This window comes from Parasteatoda tepidariorum, chromosome 10, assembly GCF_982258835.1.
Source record: "Parasteatoda tepidariorum strain Cologne lab strain chromosome 10, Ptep-v5.0, whole genome shotgun sequence".
In the NCBI taxonomy this organism is placed as follows: domain Eukaryota; kingdom Metazoa; phylum Arthropoda; class Arachnida; order Araneae; family Theridiidae; genus Parasteatoda; species Parasteatoda tepidariorum.
In genome coordinates this window covers 34827657-34844487 of record NC_141764.1, presented here as the reverse complement: position 1 = coordinate 34844487, position 16831 = coordinate 34827657, and the positions used below count along the sequence as shown (strand labels likewise).

The 16831-nt window shown below is 31.6% G+C and overlaps 1 protein-coding gene across 1 annotated transcript; it reads right to left on the bottom strand.

Moving 5' to 3' along the window:
* Positions 1–1190: 1190 nt before the first annotated feature.
* LOC107450454 (uncharacterized) lies at positions 1191–14938 on the bottom strand. The gene is made up of 9 exons (XM_087152729.1): positions 14512–14938; positions 14292–14418; positions 11353–11494; positions 8905–9061; positions 8806–8815; positions 7842–8014; positions 6858–6952; positions 3700–3840; positions 1191–1547 (listed from the first exon to the last, which is right to left on the bottom strand). Exons 2-9 carry the CDS (start codon positions 14403–14405, stop codon positions 1315–1317), a joined length of 1065 nt encoding a protein of 354 aa, XP_087008855.1. The 5' UTR covers positions 14406–14418; positions 14512–14938; the 3' UTR covers positions 1191–1314.
* Between the last annotated feature and the right edge of the window lie 1893 nt (positions 14939–16831).

Genomic DNA, 16831 nt, shown 5'->3' with positions numbered 1-16831 from the left:
TTTTTTATTCATTTAATACTCTATTTGAATGCTTAGAATCTCTTAAAAATCATTCCCACAACACCCCATTGTAAGCCAGGGGGTGATGAAAGTTAAGGCTCCACGATGTGTTCAGCACTGTGCACAGATCGCCTTTAATTCTCAGGCAAGCTGGTAGTCATAGATCTGAAACTGAATTGGCTTCAAGCCGTCACTGGGGATTGAACCTCTGTTCTTCACAAAGGCAATTCAGAAACTTTAATTACTAAATTATCACAGCTCTAGAATTCTTCTAGATTATGCAATTTAATGCATAATCTAGATATACCTTCTGGATTAATCATTTAATTGCATTAGGTTCAACTGATAGATTCTAAACTTTTTTTCTGAGGTTTTTTTGACTTCACCAAACATTACGCATTTTTTGCGAAATGAATTGAATGCCAAATCAACAAAATTAGACCACAATGCTAAATGGTCATTTTGAATTTTGACAAATGCATGCATTTGTATTAAAAGTGTTTCCATTGCCCAATATACCGTCAGATGCGGTGACTTTGTGCAAACTGCCATCTAGGGGTATTTTTTTAAAGCTCGGTATCAACTGATTTGAGTTGTCAACATAACGAACGAATGGTTTACCAAGAACTGGCTATGTTAACATCATCATTTTTGAAAAAATTGTGAGCTCAAGTTACAAACAGTTTCAAATTTTTTAATGTCGCAAAATCGGGGGCTGGAAAGTGTGCTCGGTTGAAGAAGTTCTAGTTATCCTGGCCAAAAAGGTAGGTTATACTTAAAAAGTCTTATCAATTGAGGTAACAAATCATGCATAATTTTTTGTTTTTAATTATTATAATGTTAGTTATTTAATAATTAGCAGTTTGCACGAAGTCACCCTTCATTGCACAAAGTCACCCCCTTCTGACGGTACTGTTCCATTTATAACCTTATACTATATATTTTATGAATCAATGAAAACAATCGTAATTTGAAGCGAAAACTTTGAAATCGAAAATCAATCACCGTGAAAAAAGTGCAAGATTCAGCAATTTTATCAGGCAATCTTTACAAATTTTGTCTACCAATGCAATGGAGATCTGATTAAGAAAAGTTGAACTCATAATCTTATGATTATGAAACGTCGGATTAAGAAAGGATCCTTAAAACTCAAACCAGGTACAGTGACTTGTCAGTCACAAGGTAATATAAATGTATTAACAATAATTTAATGGTAAACTACAAAATACATATATATATATATATATATATTTTTTTTTTTGGTGGACTTCACTGTTGCTTTCTCAATGTTGCTTAGACTTGTTTTTTCTCTAATTAATCATCAGAAAATTCGGCCTTAAATCTTGATTGCGAAACACGAGAATCCCACAAGCCATCAATGCAGAGTTTCGCAGCCAATCTGCCAACTTCATCAGAGAATTTCGCTCCTTTTCCATTTCCTGCTATCGCCACTGTTAGAGTAGGAGTTATTCGATCGATATAAGGTAGACCTGATGGAGTGTAACAGTTGACACACGTAGAGCTAGTGACTTCTTCCGATTTTAGACCTAAAAATTACAAATTAAATTAACAAAAGATAGGACAGCTTGCTTACATCGTTTAGTGAACTCATTCCTTTTACAAGTGCATTAGGCTATTTGAACTGATTTTTTGAATTTTAATTTCGAATAAAGATTTAAGCCCTAAATCTTAATATCGATTATCAAAACTTTTAAAGGAGAAACAAAAACACCACACACTCAAAAGTAGTTGACTTTAGATTCATGGCATTTCCTCAGAGCCTGACTTAGGTAGGTTCATGCGGGGCAGTTGCCCCACATCAGAGAGGGCCCCCGATTCGAATACGAAGTTTATTTTACGTTTCTTTCTTTAATGAACTTTTTTTAAACAAAATATCAGTTTAGTGTAAAATCCGTTTTATGTTAGCTTCTTCATTAATCTATCGTATGAACACAAGAAATCTATATTTCGTAAATCCATGGCTTTCTAGGGCAGCAAATTTTCGGAATTACGATGGACAAATTTGGCCAAACAAAAACATGTATTTTTACATTTAGGTGAAAAATTTAAATACCTCCATAAAGTTTGGGTACTCATTACTGAAGTAGTGATAGTGAAGAAGAGGAAGGGGGGCAAAGAAGTTTTTGTCCCGGGTCCCAATTAGGCTTAGTCGGGGCCCTGCATTTCCTGAACAAACGTAGCTATAACTTTTAGTGTTCATTCTTTTTGTGGTTGAGCATTATTACTTCTAAAATATATTAGTAAAAAGGTTTTTTCTTTTAATATTTGCACTAATTTCTTTGTTTTAGCTATGCCAAATAGTTATAAATAAATACGAAGCAACATTTAGTAAAAAGGAGCGATGATTAAAGAAAATACTGTCTTAGCTGGTATGAAATAAAATCCTTAGGGGGCACTTTCTCTTCCGACTGAAATCAACTGTCAAAGGGGTGGAGAGCAGAAGGAAAAGTTCTAGATAAGCTTTTAATTTTTCCGTTTAATTTTCACTAATAAATTGATGATGGATATTTACTCTATTCGGCACTATTTTTCGATACATGTAAAATATGAGGACGCCACCCGATCAGAGTTTGAGATATGAAACGTGCAGTATTTTAGATTCTTTATTAATTTTTTCTCACACAATTATGCCAATTTAGTTCTGCAATCAGCAGTTTTTTTAAAGATATTTAAATTTTTAAACAATTATTAGATTTTTTGATTAGTATCTTTATTTATTTTCCCCAACTATCGTTAAGGGAAGTTTTTAGCTTCATCCAAATCGCTTTTCTTCAATTTAAACTGCAATAACATTAGATTTAAAAAAATTAAAAACTAAGAAATGTATAGCTTTAAATTACTTATTCAAAACCAAAAATCGCATCATTTTATTTCGTAAAAGTTTTGAGGAAAAATTCATAGTTCTAAAAGCGCTATTTCTTCTAATCTAATAAAGCTACCCCTTTATTTTCTACCTTTTTTGAAAGGTACTACGCTGTCAAATTATACTATACCATAAAAAGTTTGTTAAGTAGAAAAAAAAATATTGAAAAACGCAAATTAAAAATATAACCTATAATCCAAGATGGCGGGGATAGATTCTTCTTAAGCTATGCGAAATAGTAATTAATAAATAAAAGGCAGTATTTGGTCAGAAGTAGTGATGATAAAATAAAAGTTGAATTTGGTAGAAACGCTCATATAAAATGGAAAAATACTGTCATAGCTGGTATGAAATGGAAATTTCAATTTTTCATTTGTGTTTTATAGACTTTGAACTCTAAAAGTAATGTTACTTTTTTTCAAATAGTTTTAAAAATTTTTTTACATATTCCTAAACCAGTGTTTCCCAAACTTATGAATTTTGTGTACCCTTTCTAAATTTTTCGTAACGCTGTGTACCCCCAATAAAAAAATGAATGTATTTTTTACTATTAAAAAAAAGTTAAAAATCATAACTGGCTGTTGACATCACTAATTATTAACTGTTAACTCTGCAAAAAATAGCCAATAGAAAAATACGTAATCGTAAATTTTCATGGCTAGTTTTGTTTTTAAATAAATTTTTTTTAAATTCTCATATGTTGCAAGATATTTCGCATAAGAACGCGTACCCCCGCGAAACTGTTACCGTACCCCTGGGGGTACGCGTACCACACTTTGGGAAACACTGTCCTAAACTATTAAAAAAATAGTTACCTGGTATTCGTTCAAATAATAATTTCACTCCAAGATCAATTGATTCCTTATCACCTTCTGATAAAAACCATTGTTTAATATCATCTAGTTTCTCAACTTCCATATCACTTCCATAATATCCTATCTTGAGATAAGTGTTTCCTGTGAGGAAATGCATTAAATAGAAAGTAATTACTCATACATTATTGTATTCCCTAGCAGCAAAATAACTTGGTCCCTCATCGGACCAATATTCATAAATCTTGGCTCAATATGGATTCAAAAGGCCGTTATTTTTCCGTTGTTGGCCTTATATTGAATTGTATGATTCATCCGATATTTTACAGTCAATATTGGTCCTATTTAGAATTATCAGATTCACTCGATGTTTTATATTTATTTAGCCAAGGTCGATCTTATACAGGCCATTCTAGGACCTATATTAAAAAATCTAGACATCCCAATATTGGTCCCATATTGAGCCAATTCTGAACCCAACTGGGACCAAAGTAAAATTGTTTCTAGGGTTGGCTTTAGGGAACATATGGAAATATTAGCTATGCAACATGAAGTTAAACATTAAGGTGGACATTATTTCAGTTGTTAAATGTTTTGCTCCAACTTATTTTATTTGGAGGCCGGGATAGAGCACTGAGCCCATGTCCAAGAGTTCGTGGGTTCAATCCCCGCCGGCCGAAGACTGCACGTGTAGTAAATGTAAATAGTGACTGTCGAGTCGCAAAGTCCTCCATGTTCCCATAACAAATCAAAATCTCTGGGGGTACTGATCCAGGTGTTTCCTTGTCTTCTGGATTGGTTCAAAATTACAAGGCTACGGCGGTCAACATTGGTAACCATAAACTCAAAATTGGTACGGCTGTTCAAAGACAGTTGTAAAATAAAATAAAATAGTTTATTTATTTTTAATTTTCAGTTATTTTAAACATGTCATTTAAGTCAATTTTAAACAAATGAAAAAAGTTAATTCTAAAGATTAATGTAATCAAATAAAGTGACAAATATTGAGCACGAAGTTTTAAAAAATTTAAAAGCTAAATTCCTGATTAGATTCTGTCTACCTTTCTTTACAGCGAATTAAAACTCACCAGGTGTTATAGTGGGATTTCAACGTATGAGGTTTCAATTTTTCGGATCAAAAATGCTATGCTAATTAGAAGTAAAATACAAAAATAGTTATTTATAAAGAAATATAATTATTTCTCTTCATGAACTTGAGTCTAATAATTTTCTTTTCACACCAAATTTTGAAACTCGTTTGCTCAAAGGTAATTTGTAAATGAAGTACTTATGATCCTAAAATAATTTCATTTAGCATTATTTTTTTTTTGTTATTCAATTTAATAATAATTTAAGAATTAAAAAAATTATTATTTTGACTTGTAAAATTATATACTGAAACTGAAATTTTGAAATAATGATAAAAAAAAAAATTCTCAATGTTATTAAATCGAGTTTGACAAACTGCAATTTTTTCATATGGTGTTCACTATCTTTCTAAAAAGTATTCGGACATTCACCTGAAAAAGTGGAAGCATCGTGGTTTGGGTATGTTTTTCATAGCTTGGTTTGGGGCCTATAAACTCTTTAGATGTATAGTCTGTCTAAGCTAAGAACTACTCCAGCCACAAAGTCTGAGGCGATCTGATGCTATGGGAACAAGAATGGCGCATTTTAGGGAGAGTAGCTTCACTCTAGGACTAACACAATTGAGCAAAGAAAAAGATTCCCGCCGACCCGAGCTGAAACCACTCCAAAACAGTGACCCCACACCCTTACTTGAAATAGTCATACCTTACCATAGTCACCGCCAGAGGTCCAGACGAATGTCTGGAGGAGTTCTTATTTTAGACAAACTATATGTGGACATTCTGTACAATGCAGTTCTACCAACTCTATTGTTCAAAAGTATGCAGGCTGTCATCCATGCAAAAAGGGAACCAGCATCATATTAACATATGCCTCAGGACCACTGGGTATTGGGCTGATTTTTGACCGATACTGTAATACAGTTTTCTAATATTGATATCGTAACGCTTGAATAAGCCATTTGGGGAGCAGACCGGTTCCATGCGTTTGGCCCTTCTCCCTTCCCTCTCCTCCTCTTTTCAGTTGTATAGGAATGTACTACGATATTTTTCTTTTATTAATATTTTTCGTTTTTAATTAATAAAAATATTTTGTACAATTTCCATTATGCTTTCTTTTAGAACTTTTTTCAATTCCATATAGTTTCCAAACTTAAAATATTTTTATCTATATGAAAATCAAGACAGAAACTAACATAGTATTTCCTCGCCACTTCGCGCTTCATGTTTTGCGGCTTCAGTGCTTCGCAGGTTTTTCCAAAATATTCATCAAAAAATAAAAATGAAAAAATACAGCCATGTCGGCAGCCACATTGCGGAAAGGAGCGTTGTTTCATGTTGGTGAGCAAGTTGTTGTTGTAGTTCATTTACGTTGCACTAGAGCTGCACAATGGGCTATTGGCGATGATCTGGGATGATCCGAAGACATGCCATCACAATTTTGATCTTCTGCAGAGGGGATGGCACCCCCGCTTCGGTAGCCCGACGACCTGCACGCGAAGTCGAACACTTCACGGTAGAACAGTTTGAGGATCAATACCGCACCCCCTCGGTCCCAACTAGACGAATCCAAATGGTCACCCACCCGCACACTGACCGCAGCCAGTGATACTTGACCTCGGTGATCTGCTGGGAGCCGAGTCTTAACGGTCAGTCCACTGCGGGACTGTTGATGCGCGAGGGAGAAGGATACCTGCATGTCGAACAAAGATATGAGTTGACTCATAGTACATATACCATGGGATAAATACTGTTTATATATGTAAAACATTCGTGTACCCGCATACACGAAAATTCCTATCGGCAAATCCTACTTCGCTGTTTTTCAGCTTTCGCGGAAGGTTCTGGTCGTCATTAACAGCGAAAAACGAGGGATCACTATACTTCCTTTATCTATGACTCTTTACACGCTAATGGTGAAAGCATGCGAAGTTCTTCCATAGTTCTGCTCTACGCCACATGAGTTTGGTTACTTTCGGTATTTTCATTAAGCATGATAAGAGGTACATGGCTGTTTGTAATTGAAAAATATAAATCAGTATAAAAAACCAAGAAATATGAGAATATGCTTACCGTCAGGGTATTTTATTGGAGGTAAAATATAAGCGGATCTTTCCTTGTGTGGAGGATTATCGTATTTTCCTCGATAGATTAGTGATGGCATCGAGCTAAAAAATAATATTTAACTTTTTCCTCTGTACAAACAAAAAATAAAAAAAATTTACCATTTAGAAAAAGAAAAGGTGTATTCTAAACAACTTACCAACGAATGAGCTGGGGCTTATAATATCTGAATATTGAAATTTTTTCACTGTTTATGTACAGCATTTAATTTAACATTACCAAAAAATAATTTGAACTTAACTATAAAAAAAAAATGTTATTTACTTTTATTTCTTTGTTTGAAAATTTTTAAAGTCTTTCTAACTCAGACTCATTATATGTGGATACTTTGCTATGTGTAATTATTATTAACGTCGGAAATCACTTTCTTAATACATTCCTAAGTATCAAGTAATACACCACTTTTTTAAAAAAAAATTAAGCATATATATTAATATGCAATATTTTTGTGGTAGTCCACATAAGCCTGTTCAAAATACAGCGCATGTTTAAGTGCTTAAAATTGTAATTTAAATACCATTTTACTACCACTGTGGAAAATCATCCTTGATACGGGATTAAAAGTTGGCAGGTATGATATATATATATAATAACGCTTCTCTCCCCCCAGATTCACTTTTTCACACTGACCCTAGCCAAGACCTGTCTTGTATATTTAACCAACCCCCTTATCTGTAATAGTTAAACATCGTAACCATAGTCACCAACACTGCTTCAGACACATGGCGAGGAGAGTCCTTTCCATAGACAGACCATATGTTTGTCGAGTGGTAAAGGCGAATAACACCACTGGTTTTTGTAATTATTATTTGTTTATATTTGTTACGTTTTGACAATTATTCTTCCATTGGAAATAAAAAAAAATATGTACTTTGTTTTAGAATGTCACTGAAGCCTGCCATTGTTTTAGAAATGTTTAAGCATGTTTCATACCTCAACCTCTTTGCTTCCTCTTCTGAAATTCTTAGTAAAGCTACACTTCTTTTGTATCTCGTAACTTCCAGAGATCTCAAGACGCTGAAGAGTTTTGTATTAATAAAAGCTCCAGTTGTTATCAACAATCTTTTTGATCGAATAACTGTAGGAGTGGAATCTTCTGTTTCGATCTGAAATCGAATATTTATTTTTATGCATTATCTTACCCTTTCTAAATACAGTAGAGCGCCGATTATCCAAACTGCTCGGGACCGAACGTGGTTTTGATAATGAACAGTTCGGATAATTGGAAAGTTACCAAAGGTCTAGTCATATTAGGTCTGGTTAAGTGCCATTGCCCGGTATATCCTACACTGATGTTTTCTTACGGTCAAGCGCAATTGCCCGGTATACCCTACACTGATGTTTTTTTAAGGTTCAGTGCCACTGCCCCGGTATACTCTGCACTGATGCTTTTTAATGTCAAGTGCCACTGCCCGGTATACCCTACACTGATGTTTTTTTAAGGTCAAGTGAAACTGCCCGGTATACCCTACATTGATGTTTTTTTTAAAAATCAAGTGCCATTGCCCGGTATATATTTTCCCGATACTCCAAACACTGATGTTTGTTCTAATCTATCGTCAGTAAGTATTAAAATATCGAATAAATCCACGAATAAATTAATATCAAATCGGAGGTAATAAATATTTCGGACATTCACCAAAGCGACTAATTTGATTGTCAACATTCACCGGTGAAAGTCAACAACCACTGATTTCGCTCATTCACAGTAACATGCACATCATTTACATAATAACCTCATCAGGACGATTATTTCATACTTTGCCTAAATAGCATCCGGCATTTCAAAAATTAAAAATAATTGGTTTTGTTGGCGATGATCTCGTAAGGCGATAAAGAATCATGCATAGGACAGGTAAGGACGATATTAATCTCGAAGGAAAAGTGGATGAATAACCCAAGAAACCCTTTAATACACAGGCTTATTGTATTAATGGTCTCTGAAACCTAATCGCTAAAAATTACAAAATGGTCATCTTAATCATCTTTTCTCTACAAAAAAAAAATCACTACTTGCCTTTTATGGAATGCTTCTCTACAAGACAAATCGACTGTCGAAACATGTTTATTGCTTGCTTGTTGAACTTGTTTCAAATAGGAGTCATGTTTTTCAGAAATTATTAAACAACCTATAGAATTATAGAAGTTCACTCCTGGAAACATAAAAATGCTTACATTTAGGAGTTGTAATGAATATATTCAATGAATTAATAGAAGAAAGTTATTTCTAGTATCAGTTATTATAAATTCTATGCGTGATATTTTCTAATATATAAAATATTTTTCTGACTTCATACAAGATCGTTCAATGCCAAAACTTCACATTATCCTGATGAAGTGTTTTAAGAGAGCAAAATAATTTCGTGTTTGTAATGGGGGGTTACCACCTAATCCCAGCTAACCATGAGCTCATATCAACCTTGTTCTACCTAGAAGTTGTCGTACTTTGGGGAAGGTGCTATTTTATATAGTATTTCAAGTATTTATTTGTAGTTATGTAGTTAAGTAACATTTTGTATGAGTGGTTTTAAGTACAATATTTTTTCTATTTAATTTCAATTGGTATTTTTTTTTCTTGGATGGGCGAACATTTGCCTAGCTAAACTTATTGCATCTTCATTTTGAAACATAATAACCCCAGAAAATAACAAATAAAAGAATACTTCTTTAGAAGAAGTATATTTACACATAAAATAACAAATAAAGGAATCATGTTCACGACATCTGATTTAGTATAAATGAAATTTTAATTTTTTTTCTTTGGAAAGAACCAGGGAAGATATTTCTTAAAATTATTTTTATTTCTTTCAGCCTTTTTTATTACGGCTTTATTATTCAAAAATGTGATTGAAATTCTCAAAGAAATCCAAGTTTTTGCACACCTTATTTCTTGAGGTATTAGTGTTAAAAAGTTTTCTTTCAAAGATGAAGGTAATGCATTTTGCTTACATTATGGATTTCACTCTTTAATTGGGAAAATTATATTCTTTATACCAGTTTACGAATGGAAAGTATTATAACCATTGATGACGTTCTTCAAAAGCTAACAATCTTAATGAAGAAGAAAAATTTTCCACGAAGACAATGAAGAAAAAGAAATAGAAGCAAAACAGATAAATCTATGACTTTTTAAAGGTTTTATTGAACCTCTTTGCCTATTCAACCAAGTTTTTTTTCCAGCGTGTTGGAAGTCATTAAATGTAATATTAGCTGTTACGAGTAACTGTTATAGAACTATATGTATGGCTGTTACTAGTTGCTCTGCTTGTTTAAAACAGCCACAATAGCTTTTTGTGCTTGAGAATTGGATACTTGCAACTCTAGAAGAAGTGAAGTGATTATGCCTAACATTGTGATTTAAATCAGATTTAATTGGATACCTATAAGGGACGTCACACGTGTGTGTCGAACCTGATTGTCTTCAGAATCAACAAATGCAGCTATTTACCTACGATGACGTCACTTGCCCTTGAGGTATCCGATTGGGTTTTTATCACAACTTTAATTTAAGTTTTTAGAAAGTGATTTCGTGCAAAACATTTCATTCAGTGAAACAATTAAGAGATTTGAATGTAACTAAAAACTGTTACTCTTCAAAAAAAAGTTTATTTGAATTTTTTTGTTGTTATTGAAAGGAGAGGTAGTTTAGGAGGAGATTGTCTTATTAAGTCATGTAGGGAAATGGACGTTTGATTTAATATCGCATAACAGCCTTCAGAACTTCTCTTACTCAATTACCTCGACTTTTACTGATCAATAACATCGCATTCATTGACGTTGATTGTTCTTGAATTAAGAAACAAATTTAGTAATTTTCATTGTTGTGTTGTGTTGTTGTTGACGTATGCCTGTTTAGGCAGAGGGGATGCGATTGTTTTCCAGTGGCGCCATCTATGACCAAGAATTCGACTTCTGCCACACCATACGTCACACCCGTTTATAGGGCGGACCCATTCATACATCCATTCATTCATCCACAGATCGTAAGTTTGACCTGAATCGATCTCCAATCCAGTACCCCCAGAGGTGTTGATTTGTTATGGGAACATGGAGGACTTTTGAAACTCGACAGATTTAACGTGCATCAGTCACTTTACTACACGGCGAGTCTTCGACCGGCGGGGTTCGAACCCTCGGACATGGGCCCAGGGCCCTACCGACCAGGCTATCCAGGCCCATTTTCATTGTTAAGAAAAATAAAAGAGGATTGTTCTCCAATTTTTCATAGAAACTGGAACTGACGGAGAAATTAGAGGGGGAAAAAATGATTGAAGTTTTTAAATAAAAATTATTACTTGGTGTTTCTTAACACTAATCAATTTTACTTTTCAGCTTCTTATTTTGCTTTTTCTGATCTTTGTACATTTCTTGTTTAGTTATAATTTATTTTTTGGTTTTATTACTTGCCGAGTTTGTGCTTGATGAAGTCCATTACTTCCTCTACCTGATAGTTTCTCAAGCTCTTTATATCTTTCGATGGAACGCTTACATAGCTCAGGACAAGCTGCATCGTCATCCACTATACGCGTAATTCTGCCTTCATCATAATGAGAACTAAAGATTTCTCTGTCCTTATAGTGTTCTTTCTGAAAAATATCAGGATTAGTTGTATCATTCAATTATTATTGATCGTTTTACCTGGTCAAAGAATCAAACCAGGAATACAAGTCGCTTTCTGCATTTGCTTTTTTCTTATTATAATTTTTGACTAATTATCAATTTTTTTATTTTTAATGTTTAATAACACTGGGGAACAATCTTTTTGTTATATATATATACAATTACTTGATTTTACCTAATTCGGGTGTTCAACTAATTTCAAACCTGAAAATAGTTTTGCTCCTAAAGCTGCGGATTTTCCTTTAAAATGACATTTTAAGTCTGTTTTTTGCCGAAATACAAAAGATTAAAAACTTTACACGTGGGTCGCGTAAATGTTGCTTTAAACTTTAAGGAGAGTTAGTGTAAGTCATCAGTATTAAAATTGCATTTATATCCATCTCCAGAAATGGCATCGTACACGGCTAGGGGCACTTTCCCATAATGCCCTGTTCAGAAGCACGCGAAGAAGACGAAGACACAGTTTATAATAGCGAAGCTCCACTAGCGACGTACGACGACACTCCGGGATATGGGTTTATAATATATATATATATATATATATATATATATATATATATATATATATATATATATATATATATATATATATATATATATATATATATATATATATATATATATATATATATACGCGTAAATAGGGTATGGGTGCGGTGAGGTGGCGCTGTTGTCGATGTGTAGAGTGCAAAAAACAGTCGATTTGCTTAGAAGGGTAGTTGTTGCGTAGCGTTAAAGTGAGGAGTTTGCCACTATTATATATATATATATATATATATATATATATATATATATATATATATATATATATATATATATATATATATATATATATATATATATATATATATATATATATATATATATATATATATATATATGTATATATATATATATATATATATATATATATATATATATATATATATATATATATATATATATATATATTGCAAATTTAAAATGAGCGACATGAAAATATCCATAATTCGTTAAAAAATCTCACGTAGCACATAACAAACAAAAAAAAATTCCTTAGTGTAATTAATTACTATTCCTCGCGAAACAGGCTAATAGAAATTATATCATTTTAAATACCTTTATATTTAAACATATTAATTTTGTAATGGTGCATATTTTTACTGTGTTCCATTTAATGGAAATTATGAAATGTACATAAAATTTAATTGCTGCTAAGTAAAAATTAAATTAATAATAAATAGAGGAAAAGAGAATCATTACCTGTTACAAGCAAACATCTAGGAAAACAATCATTTTACAAATTTTAGTAAATATTGTAACTGCAGCATTATTCAATATATTTGTTACTTGCTCTATAAAATTTGCAATTATCTAAGATTAGTTATCTTGCGGAGATATATTTTTAAATTAGTTAAAATAAAAATGGCTACATCGGTTGGGAATAGCCCTTCTATGATAATTTGCGGTACTTAGATTTTAAAGCTAGTTTGATACATTGAAGAAAATTTGTGAGAGGGAAAATATTATTAAAAAACAAATTTGGATTTTAATTAAGTTTAATGTTTTTGAAGGAATTAGGACACGAAGCCTTTCATTATTTTAATAGACTTATCGTTACAAAAGAAAATTAATATATATATATATATATATATATATATATATATATATATATATATATATATATATATATATATATATATATATATTTGATCAACACTTTGATCAAAAAGTATAGATGATATAAGAACTGAATCCATTATACTTTGTTTTCGTTAATTTTGAACAAAAGTAAAAATAAAAGGAAAATACCAACGGTTCTTGTGTTTTGTGATCGAGCAATAAATAGCAAAAACTTAAAAAAGCTGTTCTTTTCAATTGATAAATATTTTGTTGAAAATAATAATATTTTTTGCCTGATTATTATAACTACAAATGATAATTAGGTAAAAGAGTAAATTTAACAAATTTTAGTTACATAAATTTTTGAAGTAGTTAAGTATAAAGCCATAAGACTTTAAAAATATAAACTAAAGAAAATTTAGTCCGATAAAGGTGGATAAATTAACACTGCAAAATAAGATTTTAACACTAATTTATCATTTATTTTAAACAAATTCTTGTTGATTATTCATTAATAGAACAAGTTTTCAAATAATTGCACATCAATTTAATCTAATTACAAAACCTTTATCAATTTTAATAAAACTGAAATAATTTTTAATTCAGCTATTTATATTTTAAACTACAATTAACTACATTGTGACAAACTGTGAAATAATTACAATTCTTTTTGCTACTTCAAAAAATGATAAATGCATAGAGTTTTCAGAAATTTGAATAATCAGAGAAACGTATATATTTAAATTATAACTTGTATTGATAATAATCTAAAATATAACAGTAAAATACTGAAATGAATACATTTTTCAATAATAATTTCCTTTAAGGCTTCAAAGGAATCTGTCTTAAACATGTTATAATGAATTTTTTAATTAAGTTTTTACTAATTCTTAAAACAACTTTTCTTCAATAATTAAATTTAACTAATTTTTATTGCATGTATTTCCATTTTAAATGCGTATAATTTTTGTGAAATTTCTAAAAGTAAATTTAAAAAAAACTTACTTCTAAAATTACTTCTAAAAGTAATTTCGCTCTGAAAATGTGCCATTATTTGATATTAAATTATGGGATTGTAATAATTTAAGATGATTCAAAGCATGTAAGATTTTAACTTTTCTTATTGAATATTAAGTATCATATCACAAATAATTATCTTACTTTCGGCTCTCCTGGTCCTAACAAGCAGACTTTCAAAGCTGGATTTACCGAGGCATGCCTAGCCGCTGCACTGCCAAACATACCAGCGCCCACGATGCATAAGTCATAAACCATGATTTAACAATTCCTGAAATTTATAAATCGAATTAAAACAATTTTTAGTGGGATACTGGCAGATGCATAGAAGTAATAACACAGACTGGATTATCGATTAGAATACCTTTGTCAGAAGGTTGGAGATTTCCGTGGTTTTTCTTTTTAAATAGAGCATATGCGAGTCACTCTGGAGATTTGTCCACTGCCAGGCCAGGTTGTCATCTGGGTTATATTCAAACTTTTAAGGCTATTGTGCTGAAGAATAGGAAAACTAAATTTTTGCACGTAGTATCCGTACGATTACGTATTTCTGATGGGTGCGTATAAGTTACTTCAAAGCACTCTGGGATCGCTATAGAACTTACACACTGTGCTTACGTACGCGAACGTGCAGGAAGCAGGAAGCTATGAAAAAGAGCCAAATCTCTTTAATAAAAGTAGTACATCTGTTATCTGAATTTAGCTGTTTAATTCTGATAACAAAACAAAAGTAACGACAGCAAATAAACTGAAACACTCAATGCTTAATCAGAAGATTTAAAACCAATTCTGCTCTAGTAGTTACGCTTCTTTTTTTTTTTTTTTTTACTTTGCATCGCTATGCAAAAAAGCAAATTTTTCTAATAAAAGTCGCACATCCATATGAATTCAGCTGTTTGATTCTGATAACAAATTAAAACTAACAACAGCAAATAAACTAAAACACTCAATGCTTTATCAGAAGATTCAGAATCAACAGTTGCTGTTTTTTTTGCTTTGCATCGCTATGTAAAAGAACTAAATATCTTTAATAAAAGCCCAAAAGCCGCACATCCGTTATCTGAATTTACCAGTTTAATTCCGAAAAAAAAAATAATAACGACAACGGATCTTCTAAATAAGTGTTGAGTGTTTTAGTACATTTGCTGTCGTTATTATTATTTTTAATTCTACTCTTAGAATTGCGTTTAATTTTTTGCTTCACATCGCTTGCTTGAAATATTACTAAATGTTCACAAATAAAAATAAATTATTAGATCAGTAAATAAAAGAATCTCATAATTAACTCGACAATTTTTTGGTAATAAGGCCTCTTTCACGATATTCAATGAAAACACTAAGTCTAAAGTAATATGTAAGGACATATGCTCGCCAGCACACAGCCCAGCTATAGCAAGTGTCACATATACACTTAATGTAATGTGACAATTTTATTTCTAATTTTATTTAAGCCTTCAATTTTTTCTTTAAACGTTATTCCTCTTTTTTTATTTTAGCAATCTTTTTAACTTTCTTGGTGACCTTTCTCATGGTCGTTGCGGTCATCGCACTTCCTGTGGGGAAAGTCAACCAACCCCTCTATTCACGCCTTTCTTTTTCCTCTTTTAATTTTAGGGGGGCTAACTAGCCAATCCCTTTACTTTAAATTTCAAACTCTCCGCCTCTTTAATTTTAATTGGTCGTAGTTTTTCTGGTCCACCCCAGTTAAGGAATTTTTAAGGTTTTTTAAATTACATTCTCTTTTTCTGGAGCCTTCGGGCAGGTTAACTTTTCTTGTTCTCCGAGATGCGGACTTCGGTCCGTATCGAGGGATTTCTTTTCACATTTTTTTCTTAACCTTTATCTTAAATTAAATGCATAACTATAATCAATTTCTGTAAATTTGAAATCAACATTTTATACCTTTAATTTTCTTTATCATTTAAAAAAAAACCTTCTCGAATTTAAGCTTTCTTTCCATATTTATTTTAATTTTTAAATTACTCGTTCTTTTATAATTTACTTTTATCTTTGACGCCTTCTGTGTTTTAATTCTCCCGTTACCCATTTCAATAAAATGCCTTTCTTGTGTTGGTAGATGTGGTGAAAGATGTATGTTACTAAATAAAATGATATGTAAATAATTTAATTTTGTGCTGGAGAATTTATTTGCCTCTATTTTCATGATTTATCATGTCCTCCTATATGTGCGTGGTGAGTACCTTTTTTATTGTTAAGGGAACTTGTAATTTTCATTGGAAACATCAGCTTACTGTATTAAATCATATATACATTTTGGACATAGCATGACTTTACCTTATTTATCTTTAATATTTAATTTATTTTAGTTTTGCCCTTTTTCCAAATTTGGTGATACCAAATCATCCAATTTTGTTCAAACCTCACACTTTGTGACCCTTTGAACCTATTGGGTTATTGTTATCCCACATTAGCATTGTACTACCACTTTCCATAACGATCACATCCCCTTTAATTGAATATAATTACCTATATATACTTTCGGCCTTAATTTGTTTTATCACGACATTTCCATTATCTAACTATTTTTTAATCATGACTATATCCAATTATTAGTACATTTACCAAATATTTCAATCTATTAACTACAATTACACAAATAACTTAATTTTAATTTTTTACGCACCAATAATTATAAATTAAACTCTTACAAATGGTGCCGTATG

What these genes read in the sequence shown, in the direction of transcription:
- LOC107450454 (XM_087152729.1), bottom strand. Translation starts at nt 14,405, where the DNA reads ATGGTTTATGACTTATGCATCGTGGGCGCTGGTATGTTTGGCAGTGCA. An exon ending in TAGGACCAGGAGAGCCGAAA is followed by an intron (nt 11,495 to 14,291) that starts GTAAGATAATTA and finishes GATATTTTTCAG; the next exon opens with AAAGAACACTATAAGGACAG. An exon ending in TCCAATAAAATACCCTGACG is followed by an intron (nt 3,841 to 6,857) that starts GTAAGCATATTC and finishes ATTTCCTCACAG; the next exon opens with GAAACACTTATCTCAAGATA.